This window comes from Lipotes vexillifer, unplaced genomic scaffold (assembly GCF_000442215.2).
Source record: "Lipotes vexillifer unplaced genomic scaffold, Lipotes_vexillifer_v1.1 scaffold39, whole genome shotgun sequence".
Classification (NCBI taxonomy): Eukaryota; Metazoa; Chordata; class Mammalia; order Artiodactyla; family Lipotidae; genus Lipotes; species Lipotes vexillifer.
The window spans coordinates 2,004,498-2,017,243 of NW_006787038.1; the positions used below are offsets into that span (position 1 = coordinate 2,004,498).

The window sequence follows — 12,746 nt, forward strand, 5'->3', positions numbered from 1 at the left end:
GGCGGTACGCGGGGCTCCCACTGTTGTGGCCTCTCCCGTTGCGGAGCACAGGCTCCAGACGCCCAGGCTCAGCAGCCATGGCTCACGGGCCTAGCCGCTCCGCGGCATGTGGGATCTCTTCTCGGACGGGCATGAACCCGTGTCCCCTGCATCGCCAGGCAGACTCTCAACCACTGGGCCACCAGGGAAGCCCCAAGGTTACTTTTTAATCGTAAAATTGTGGGAATATGTCCTACAAAGATAACAACTAACATTTATTATGTTCCTGGCACTATGCTAAAGGTTTTCTTGGGACTTCCCTGGTGGTCCAGTGGGTAAGACACCCCACTCACAATGCAGGGGGCTTGGGTTCAACCCCTGGTAGGGGAACTAGATGCCACATGCAGGCTGCAACTGAGAAGCCCACGTGCTGCAACTAAAAAGATCCGGCATGCCACAACTAAAACATGTTGCCACAAAGATCCCACGTGCTGCAACTAAGACCCGGACCCAGCCTAAATGAATAAATATTTTTTAAAAATTAAAGGTTTTCTTTCTATGTATAATCCCGTTTAATCCTCATAGTATTCCCATTCTACAAAAGGAACTGAGAGAGAAGGGTTAAGTAACCTGCTCTGTGTTACATAGGTAGTGAGGGGAGCTGGGAGTCAAAGCCAGCAACATGGCTCCAGATGTCTTTCAGAGAGCAGGATGTTTGAGGGCTAAGAGAAGGCAATGTGGCTGGAGGTCATGGCATATGTGGGGTAGAAGCAGAAGGCAAGGCCTCAAATGTTTATTTAGAGAATTTGGCTTTTCCTGTGGGCAATGGAAAATATTGGAGATTTTTAAGCAGGGGAGTATATGATTTGTGTGACTATATGTCCTGATTTGCTGGGGGATGTGATGTCCCAATTTATACCTCCCCCCGCCCCACATAATTAGTAAGTCTTCTTTTGCTCATGTGCCCAGCACAGACAAAAACCAATATGATCACCTTACATAGACCAAAGCTATACTTTACAAAGAACTCTGATAACAATATGGAAGACAAAGACTGGAGGCTGGGAGACAAGCACTGAGGTACTATCACTGTGAGTGGAAAAGGGACCCAGATTTAAGAAATCCATCTGAGGAACATTTAGAACTTTGTGCTCAGTTAGGATATGGTTGGTGAGGCAAATCTGAGTCCAGGAGACTCACATCTAGGTTTTTAGGTAGATAGTGACAGCAAATACAGGAGGAAGAGAATTGGTAGAATGGGGTGAAGGGTATGAGAGCTAATGAGCTCACATTCCTCTGACCTTTCTAGAGTTCATCAATGTTCCTTTTTTTTTTTTTCTTTTTGCGGTACACGGGCCTCTCACTGTTGTGGCCTCTCCCGTTGCGGAGCACAGGCTCCGGACGCGCAGGCTCAGCGGCCATGGCTCACGGGCCTAGCCACTCTGCGGCATGTGGGATCTTCCCGGACCGGGGCACGAATCCGTGTCCCCTGCATCTGCAGGCGGACTCTCAACCACTGTGCCACCAGGGAAGCCCCATCAATGCTCCTTTTAAAGTATGATATGCTACACTCTGCATAACCTTCCACACTGGGTCTGAATAGGAGGGTACAAGGGACTTCTGTCTTCCTTGATCTGGATCCATTTTTTCTATTATTGTACCAGACTTCATGATGATCTACTTACGCTGTGCTTGTATTTAACCAAACCTCTCTTTTTCACAGCCAATCTGATGCAAAGTAACACAGCTCTCCCACCAGATCACATCACTCCTTATTTTCTTCACAATGTTTATCTATAAAATTGATGTCTTGCTTGTTTACTTTATTGATTATCACCATTCATTGGAATATAAACTCCATGAGAGCCTGGATTTTGCCCTCTTGTTCACAACTATGTATCATCAGTGTATAGAACAGTGCTTGATATTATAGGCCTAAAAATTATTTGTTGAAAGAATATCAGATAGTTATTATTTCATACATATAAAACAGTTTTTAAACCAAAATGCAAGACTGACTGACTGATAACCCCTGTTAAATTTTTTGTTGGTTTCATTCCGGGGTTCTTAGATTGTACAGATGGTTTTCAACTTTCAATTCATTCATCCAACAAACACTGAGTACCAAATTGTGTCAGGTGCTGGGTTACAAGAGAACAAAATAAACATGGTTCCTACTCTCCTGGAGCTTACAGTCCATATAACAGACAAATACACAGGCAATTACAACCGTATATAAGTGCTATTAAAAGGAAAGTACAATCTTCTAGAAAGGTATTTAGGAGGGGCACCCTTCCAAGCCAAACTAGCTGGGTTACTGAAGGCTTCCTGGAGGAATATCCAAAATGTTAAGTCAGTGGTGGCTAAAGAAAGTACGGAGATCATGCTGGAGAGAGGACATTCCATCTACCTCCTCCTATTAATTAGAAGGCACTCTGAGTGAGGATAGGTATTGCTTCTTATTTATCTGGGTCTACTCCAGAGTTTAGTTCAGCACATTAAATAGAATAGATGATCAATAAGTGATTTTTGAGTTGAATGGAAAAAACAATTACTTACAGCTAGAAGTGCTGACTTTCATTCAGAGGAGCTGAGTAGGTTTCAGCCAAAGCTTAAAAATTCACTTTTCTGGCATCTTTGCAATATGGAACTAGACAGTTTTCTATAACTTGGTTAGCCTGATATTATGTTCTAGTTATAATGCATAGATAAAAAGCTTAACAAATATCCTGTTCCATCTTAGAGAATACAAAACAGAAACTCAAGTTCAGCACTTCATTGTACTAGATAAAAATGCAACTAAATATCTGACTTTGGAATATTCTTAAGTCCAGAAATACACACCATTTTAAAGGTATAACTGATTTCAAAGTGCTTCTGGTAAAAAACAGTATTTCCATTTTATATTTTAACAAGTGAATAGTTAGGATGCTATATAGCATAAGTTCTCACTTGTGAATGGATGATTCCCAGGGGCCACAGAGTTACTGGTAATATTAAAGAAACTACCAAAGTACTTAGCAAAGTCTATAGTTTCACTGTCCAATATGGTAGCCACTAGCTACACGAAACTACTGAGCACTTGAATTGTGGCTAGTCTGAAGTAAGACATGCTGTAGCTGTAAAATGCACACCAGATTTCAAAGACTTTATATGGAACAAAGAATGTTATATATCTCAGTCATTTTTACATTTTTATATTGAGTTTTATGTTGACATTCTATTTTGGAATATATTAGACTTAATGTATTATTAAAATTAATTTCACAATATTTACAATAACCAGGACATGGAAGCAACCTAAATGTCCATTAACAGATGAATGGATGAAGATGTGGTACATATATACAATGGAATATTACTCAGCCATCAAAAAGAACGAAATAATGCCATTTGCAGTGACATGGATGGACCTAGAGATTGTCGTACTTTTAAAAAAATATTTATTTATTTATGCATGCATGCATGCCATGCCAGGTCTTAGTTGCAGCATGCAGGCTTCTTAGTTGCAGCATGTGGACTCTTAGTTGCAGCATGCATGCCGTGCCAGGTCTTAGTTGCGGCATGCAGGCTTCTTAGTTGTGGTGTGTGGACTCTTAGTTGCAGCATGCATGTGGGATCTAGTTCCCTGACCAGGGATCGAACCTGGGCCCCCTGCATTGGGAGCACAAAGTCTTACCCACTGGACCACCAGGGAAGTCCTGAGATTGTCATACTAAGTGAAGTAAGTCAGACAGAGAAAGATAAATATCATATGATATTGCTTATATGTGGAATCTAAAAAAAAAAGGTACAAATGAACTTATTTACAAAACGGAAATAGAGTCACAGACATAGAAAACAAACTTATGGCTACCAAGGGGGAAAGTGATAAATTGGGAGATTGGGATTGACATGTACACACTACTATATATAAAATATCAGTATATAACTAATGAGAACCTACTGTGTAGCACAGGGAACTCTACTCAATACTCTGTAATGACCTATATGGGAACAGAAGCTAAAAAAGAATGGATATATGTATGGGTATAACTGATTCACTTTGTTGTACAGCAGAAAAACACAACATTGTAAATCAACTATACTCCAATAAAATTATTTTAAAAATAAAAGAAAATAAATTTCAACTGTTTTTTTTACTTTTTAAATGTGGTACTAGAAAAGTTCATATTATTCATGGGGCTCATGCTATATGAGATATCATTGTAGCAGACTGAATAGCTAATAGTTTGTAGAACATGTACAACTATTTAACATGTATACTGTTGAGACAATTAAATTTAAATTCACTTATACATTTTGCTGAATTCATTCATTATTTATGTTCTATAAAATATCAGTAAGAAATAAGACATTTTTGATGTTAAAGTATTTACACTTAAATGTTGGGAACCACTACTTTATAAACTACAGATTCACTGACATAATTTATTAACTGTTTTTTGGGGGAATGGAGGTAGAGGGTAAATAAGAGGCCAGCTAGTCAATGTGTAAAGCACTTCAGGTTGACTCTTAAAAAGAATCTTTATGGGGCTTCCCTGGTGGCGCAGTGGTTAAGAACCTGCCTGCCAATGCAGGGCACACGGGTTCGAGACCTGGTCCAGGAAGATCCCACATGCCACGGAGCAACTAAGCCCGTGTGCCACAACTACTGATCCTGCACTCTAGAGCCCGCAAGCCACAACTACTGAGCCTGTGTGCCGCAACTACTGAAGCCCGCGTGCCTAGAGCCTGTGCTCCGCAACAAGAGAAGCCACCACAATGAGAAGCCCGTGCACCGCAACCAAGAGTAGCCCCCTCTTGCCACAACTAGAGGAAGCCCGCATACAGCAATGAAGACCCAATGCAGCCAAAAATAAAAATTAAATTGAAACTTAAAAAAAAGGGCTTCCCTGGTGGCGCAGTGGTTGAGAGTCTGCCTGCCGACGCAGGGGACACGGGTTCGTGCCCCGGTCCGGGAGGATCCCACATGCCGCGGAGCAGCTGAGCCCGTGAGCCATGGCCGCTGAGCCTGCACGTCTGGAGCCTGTGCTCCACAACGGGAGAGGCCACAACAGTGAGAGGCCCGTGTATTGCAAAAAAGACAAAAACAAACAAACAAACAAAAAAACCAAAACAACAACAACAAAAATTTTTTTTAAAAAAAGAAGTTTTATGGAAAACATTCAACTGCAAGTAAAAGGAATGGAGAAAATGGCCTTTACCTGCTGGAGCGGGGTTTTGCATAGATGTCATGGGTCAAAAAAGCAAGTCCTGGGAGGGTTCTAAATTGGGAGGGATATTCTAAGAATGGAGGGAAAGGGAGAAGACCCTCTGTAGGAATAATTCCAGTAGCAGTTTCTAAAACAGAGACGCTACAGAGAATTCCTGGCTTACAGAACCCTATTTGGTCTTTCTGAACATGTATAATTATTATTATTTTAATATACATATTATAAACAGTTTATACATTTATATATAAAGTATAATAAACTTTTACTAGCTCACATAAACTTTATCCATCTGGAGTAAATTACAAACATTTTTTCCCTAATTCGTCACATATAATTTGCCATACTTTAATACTGAGGAATATGGAGGAATTATTGCCAATCCAGACAAAGAGATACTCGAGTAACAGAAAAATACACCTAAAATAGTTTCTGCTAGCCTTTATTTGAGAAAATTTACACAAAAATCCCCAATCCGACACTTACAAGTGAATCTGTATAAATCCTTAAGTCCCACATGCCTCTTTCCATTAAACAAACATAAAAACAGCTTATGACAGGGGTTTATGACAATGGTATAACAAAGCTTACTTAAAGCTATCACTTTCATCAATAATTTACAGGCTTTGTTGAATAACAGGTTCAAAAATGGAGGAAAGCAGATAACATCTTCGTTTTTAAAGCTGATTTGCTCTTGCACTAGTCTTCTATCAACGGCAAATAATTTTACTTTTTAGATAAAATCAAACTGTGATATCAATGAACTTTAAACCAAAAGCACAAATTCCAAGTTTGTAGTCTTGGCATGAGTAAAAGGAAAGGACAGGAAAGAATTTCAGTTTCACAAAGTCACATGTGGGAACAAAACATCAGCCAAATAAAGTATTTTACTCTCCTATCTTCTTCTTTGACATTTTGTCAGAACAGAAGACTACAACCAACCGAGTAGCTTTCATTGTTTCTAAAAAGGGAAAAGGCACCAGTCAGAAATATGAAAGTTTCTTGTTAGGCTAATGCTACAGAACAGTATTTCACCTTTAAACGTCTAAGGATGGATCTTAACTCACAAATTTGGTTATTCTCTTCCCTGCTTGGATGTATCCTCTGTTGTTTAGTATATGTAATACCACAGATAGACTTTCTTAACATCTGCTGCCCTTATGGTGAGATTTGGCTGCCAGGTTCTCAGAAACAGTATCTATCAATTCTTAACAGCAGATGGCAATGTTGCACAAATTAATGACAGAACTACTTTTATGCCACACCAGAGGAATGCATAGAGGGAGTCAAAAGAGGGGGGAAAAAAAGGCTTTTGGGTTCACAATAGCCGGAACATTTACAGAACAGCCTGAGAGTTTAACAACATAACTCACTCCCTCTTTCCCCTTTGTACTTTATCCAGGTCATGACAGCACAGTTCTCTGTTAATTCCAACATGCTGCTTCTTAACTGCAAGCTGCAGAGCCCTAAGTCCTGCAATGCTTGTCATTGCGATGGGACAAGCCCTGTAACAGTCAGCAGGGTTAAAAAAAAGAGATTACAGAAAGGACAAACTCCCACCCACTTTAATGGGAGAAGTGGGGAAAATATCAAGTGATGTTATTTTTTCACTGTTGTTTATGAACATGATCATTTGTGTCCACTCTTTCTCTTATTTACCTTAGTATTGGCCTTTAGGCACCTCATATTCCCAAAGTGATTATTGGATTTGCTTTTATAACATACATTTTCAGGTATTTACTCGATTCATTATCCTTCCCGATGTGTTACTTTTTAATACTTCATATGTCTTAATTGTCTAGATGGAATACATAAGAACAGAAATTAAGTCAGTGACTTGCCATGTAAGAAGACTTTGTAAATTTTACTTATATTTTCCTTTGTACAAGTTATGTTAAAAATTTAAGCAACCACATAACTGACAAAGGACTTGTATCTAGGATATATAAGGACTCCTCAAACTCAATAGTATAAATCAACTATACTTCAATTAAAAAAAAAACCTCAGTAGTAAAAAGAATACACAATCTAATCATAAAATGGGCAAAGGAACAGATATTTCACCAGGAAGATATACAGATGGCAAATAAACACAGGAAAGGATGTTCAACACCATTTACTAATAGGAAAATGCAAATTAAAACCACAATGAATATCATTACACACGCCTCTCAGAATGACTAAAAAAATTTAAAAAAAAAAGCAAATACTGGTGAGGATGTGGAGAAACTGGATTGGTCATACATTGCTAATGGGAACGTAAAATAACACAGTCATTCTGAAAAAAGCAGGACAGTTTCTTACAAAAATAAACATGTGTTTACCAGATAGATAACCCAGCAATTGCTCTTTTGGGCACCTACCCCAGATAAATGAAAATTTATGTTCACATAAAAACATGTACATGAATGTTCACAGCAGCTTTATTAGTAATGGCCCAAAACTGAAAACAACAGTGATGTCCTTCAGTGGGTGACTGGTTAAACTGTGGTACATCCACACCATGAAATGCTAATGAGCAATAAAGAGGAACAAACTAGTGATATATGCAACAACTTGGATGGACTTCAAGGGCACTATGTTAAGTGAAAAAAGTCAATCTCAAAAGGTTATATACTATGTGATTCCATTTATATAACATTCTTGAAATTACAAAATTAGAGAGCTGGAGAACAGATTAGTGGTGCCAGAGGTTGGGGCTTGGGGTTAAGGAAGGAGGTGACTGTGGCTATAAAAGGGTACCCCAAGGGATCCATGTGATGAAACGGTTGTGCATCTTGTGGTGGTGGTCACACATCCATACATGTGATAAAACTGCATAGAACTAAACACACACAAATATACAAAAAGAAAAAAGTTCAAGCGGCTGAGCACAAATATTTTAATTCTCTAAAATGAAATTTTCTTTAAGAGTAATCTACAGTTCAAAGCTCATTTCTATGAGGTGTCACATCCATTACACTTTTAAGAGACATAAAATTGTGAAAGGGTATCACCAGAAGCTATCTAAACATTTCAGCTAAGGGTCAAGAGAAAGTTAATGGTATTGTCACACAGAAATCCAAAGAGGACAATCAGAATGAAACAAGTTCAACATGGTCATACAAATGTTGGTAAAAGAACTATAGTGGAAGCCCAAGCTGGTGAGCAGGTGGGAGAAGGAAAAGAAAACATGGTTCAAACAGATCATACGAGGAAACCCAGTACAAATGCTGGCTTTGGCATTATCTAGGTAACCCCTATTTTTTGTCATAGGTGACTCTAATAATAGTCTTATTGTTGCAAAACCAGTCCAAATCCTACCAAGTTAAAAAGAAGTCCCTCTTTGACTTATTGGGTGTAGGTGGTAACCCACGTCCTCCCACACCAAAAGACATCAGTTCTAGCAAGTAAGCTCCAACGTGCCTTGATGGTGCTGCTGGTAGGATGTCTTAGGCCACACACATCCCAGCGATGTTCTGCTGGCTAAGATACAAGGTGGGAGGAGACTGGGCTTTATTACTCAATCAACTTCTTGGCCTTGAAGAAGCGACGCAGGTAGAAGACCTGCCAGGTGGCTAGACCAATGAGGCAGAACATTGAAAAGATGCTGAAGTACAGGACCCGAGTGTTTGTGGACTCTAAAAAAAAAAAGCAAAAGCAGCGTAAATGTAATGAAGTGAGGCTCAGTAGGCTAAACGGCCAGGGGGAAAAGGCAATTAATTAGCTTCACTCTGCCCCTAGGCCTTACAGTAGGATCTCAGTTAACACAGTAGGATCTCAGTAGGATCTCTCTTAAATTTTCATGATCCTATACATAAATGGTAAAAATTACAAAGGTTAGTACTATTAGTTTGATACACTATGAGCTGACTGAGAATATGGTCAACTGCTTATCACAGAAAAAACTGCTATTCCCTTGAAAATCTAACCAGGCTCATTTACCTGTAGAGCAACAACACCGAAGTAAACAATTATTCTTCCACACAACCCCCTTTGGCAAATCTGAGAAAAAGGTACACCAGAATTTAAAGATTGGGCAGTCTATCTCCTTTACGGTGCACATACTAAGAAACAAGAGCTTCCCTCTCCTCACCATTGGTATCACGCATCTCTTCCTCTCGCTTCTTCATATAGGCAAAATCATTAACAATAGATTCCGAAAGGTCTTCTAGGCGTCGTAGCTCTACCTCCAAAGGTTTGAGCTTCTCAACTTTTGCAATCTGGAAAAGAAGGGAATTATGAACACACTCCCTGAAAAAACTGCTACAGTCAAGAACACAACATAACAGAGGAGTCTTTTTAAAAGTTTCGCCAAACTTAAAATTTCTTCTGTCATCATTCTAACACATTTTAAAATTTGGGCTTCTTCCCTTCCCTACTGTCTATGTTTCCATCTCAGACTTTTTTTATACTTTAATTTTGATTAAAACCTCCTTAGTAGTACTATAATATGGTAGCCTATAAGATATATTATTTTTCCAAGATTTCTGACTTTAATAAAGCATTTTACTTTGCCTTTCCACTTTTGTCTAAGAAATAAGCAATATTATTAGCATAAGTGTGAGCGTCATAGTATTAGTCAAATGTGGTTTTGAGAAGAAAACACACCAAATTCCCAATAGGGAATGCACAGGAATGAGAGAGTACATATAGCTATAACATTAAGATAATAACTCAAACTGTAAAATTAGAGAATTCTGGTTTGCTCATTTAAATCCCACAACAGCTTTAAGGTTTGTAACAGAGTTCTAGAACCCAGATGAATCCTAGCTCTGCTTTAAAAAAAAAAAAAAAAAAAAAAATCCCACTGAGTGTTTTTTTGCTTTTGTTTTTTAACATCTTTATTGGAGTATAATTGCTTTACAGTGTTGTGTTAGTTTCTGCTGTATAACAAAGTGAATCAGCTATATGTATACATATATCCCCATGTGTTTTGTTTTTAATTACATAGCCACTTATCAAAATAAATCTCCAAGGACATCGCTGTGTGCTAAGGAATGAAGGGTATGAGAAATAAACTGTCTTCCGTTTTCACCCCATACCACTGTGAAACCTCCAAAAGTATCCAGTGACTAAAGGCATATATGATCAGAGAGAGGATCTCATTATTCTATTTGTTTTTCTTTCTCAATCTTAGATTATGATTTGTATTAAAATGGGGATATAACACCAGAGCATTCCAGATCTTAAAACTCATATACCAGCTGCTCTTACATTTTTTCCACAGAGAATTCTTCAAAAAATATTTCTACATCTGCTTCTTTACTCCCTATACATTCTCTGTACAACTCCCCACTTTTTCTTCTCTTCTGTCCAATTCACCTTCCTTGTTATTTTCCTCTGTTAAATGTTAATAGCAGTTAATGTGAGATGAATGGGAATAGTTTGAGGGTGTTCTTGTGTTCTCTTCACTAAACTATATTCTTCATTGAACCTGTGAAGAACAAGACACAGTTATTTAAAATAAAAGAAAACTAAAAACTGCTGTTAAGATAGGGATATAAAAATTGAGTTTATATTTAAGGTACCTAATTTATTAATTTTTAAAAATTTATTTATTTTTGGCTGCACTGGGTCTTCATTGCTGTATGCAGGCTTTCTCTAGTTGCGGCGAGCAGGGGCTACCCTTCATTGCGGTGTGTGTGCTTCTCATTATGGTCGATTCTCTTGTTGCAGAGCACAGGCTCTAAGCACGTGGGCTTCAGTAGTTGTGGGTTTCAGTAGTTGTGGCACGAAGGCTCAGTAGCTGTGGCTCGTGGGCTCTAGAGCTCAGGCTCAGCAGTTGTGGCGCACGGGCTTAGTTGCTCCGTGGCATGTGGGATCTTCCCAGGCCAGGGCACGAACCTGTGTCCCCTGCATTGGCAGGAGGATTCTTTTTTTACATTTTTTTTTATTTTTTCCTTGCGTTATGCGGGCCTCTCACTGTTGTGGCCTCTCCCATTTGCGGAGCACAGGCTCCGGACGCGCAGGCTCAGCGGCCATGGCTCACGGGCCCAGCCGCTCCGCGGCATGTGGGATCTTCCCGAAACGGGGCACGAACCCGCGTCTTGGCAGGAGGATTCTTAATCACTGCGCCACCAGGGAAGTCCTAAGGTACCTAAAATATAGTGATGGATTTGTAATCATCCACCTAAGTTTTCTTTCACTGGATGTACATTTTCTTACAATTGTAAAATGTTGGATACAGTTAATAGTTTGACTGACAGCTAGCTACAGAACAGAATAAAGCTAACTGGGTATAAGATTTACAATGGTTAGTTAATACACTGAGCTAACACTCTTAGCTGAATACCCAAACACCAGGTTTTGCCATTAACCTACAATACATATCTGTTAATTCATTTCATATAGAGGTGCAGAGCAAAGAAATCCCCCCAGGAAAAAGATACAAGACATATACAATAAGCTGAACCTTAGGCTGTTTAACATTTTCCCTCCTGGTATATGCTTTCCCCTCCAAAGCTTCTTGAATGAGATAGTATGAAGGCAACAGCATGATACATCTTTAGAGATAAGTGCTTTAAGGCTCCTTAAATAGAAACTTATAAAAGGAACTGGAAGTGAAACTATGGCGATACCTCTCTCTGCCAGCTGAAAATAATATTCTTAAAAATTACTTTGAAGACTACTTCTAACTCCCCACCCTTTTTTTGTTAAATGACAATAGCCCAAAGGCCTAAAACCCCAAAAAGGAGGATGGAATGAAAATAAATTTGGTACTGAGAATAGCCTTTGTAGAATACAGTCCCCCAAACCTGTTCCCAATCCTTTTCCTTTCTGGTGTTTCATTTATTTTTTAGCTATACAAGAAACATATAAATATGTCCCCTTACTAAAGAATTTAAATTATTCAGAAGCAAAGGAAACAAAAACAAAAGGCCCATCTTCACAGCTCCTCGATCCCCACATCCACACATTCCTTCCCAGAGGTGGTTATAAACTTGGTGTATATCTTTCTAGACCTTGTCAGAAGATAACACACTATTTACACCTTTGTATGTATATAAATGTACATAGGAAAATATAATTAAAAACATACTTATAAATGCGATCATAATGTATATGTTGTTCCAAGGCTTCCTTCTTTTCATTTAATAAAATCTATCCAAAAACTTCAGTGCTGGGCTTCCCTGGTGGCGCAGTGGTTGAGAGTCTGCCTGCCAATGCAGGGGACACAGGTTCATGGCCCGGTCCGGGAAGATCCCACATGCTGCGGAGCGGCTGGGCCTGTGAGCCATGGCTGCTGAGCCTGAGCGTCCGGAGCCTGTGCTCCGTAACGGGAGAGGCCACAACAGTGAGAGGCCCACTTACCGCAAAAACTTCAGTGCTTGTAGATTCACCTCATACTTCTTAACTGCTACATAGTATTCCATATGGCATATGGGCCACTGTTTACTTAATCATTCAATTTCCTAACCCCTTTTCTAGTATAGGACCTACTGTAGACTCTATACTTCTATTCATAACATATCATCCAAGTCGATTTCATTTTCTCAATGAAATCCCTACTCAATCCTGTCCTTAATTCAGTAAATTATTTGCAGACTTCTTGAGTGGGATGAAGGTCTCTTT

The 12,746-nt window shown here is 39.2% G+C and overlaps 1 protein-coding gene and 1 non-coding gene across 2 annotated transcripts in view; both read right to left on the reverse strand.

Moving 5' to 3' along the window:
* Window positions 1–3,603: 3,603 nt before the first annotated feature.
* TRNAG-CCC (transfer RNA glycine (anticodon CCC)) lies at window positions 3,604–3,676 on the reverse strand. The gene has a single exon. It is a non-coding gene; the product is annotated as a tRNA-Gly (tRNA).
* Window positions 3,677–8,049: 4,373 nt separating this feature from the next.
* TMED10 (transmembrane p24 trafficking protein 10) overlaps window positions 8,050–12,746 on the reverse strand; it is a 42,091-nt gene continuing 37,394 nt past the window's right edge. Inside the window, exons 4-5 of the mRNA XM_007459749.1 lie at window positions 9,268–9,394; window positions 8,050–8,812 (exon numbers count right to left, since the gene is read on the reverse strand). Coding sequence (XP_007459811.1) covers window positions 8,691–8,812; window positions 9,268–9,394 — 249 coding nt within the window. The 3' untranslated portion in view covers window positions 8,050–8,690. The remainder of the gene's footprint in view (window positions 8,813–9,267; window positions 9,395–12,746) is intronic.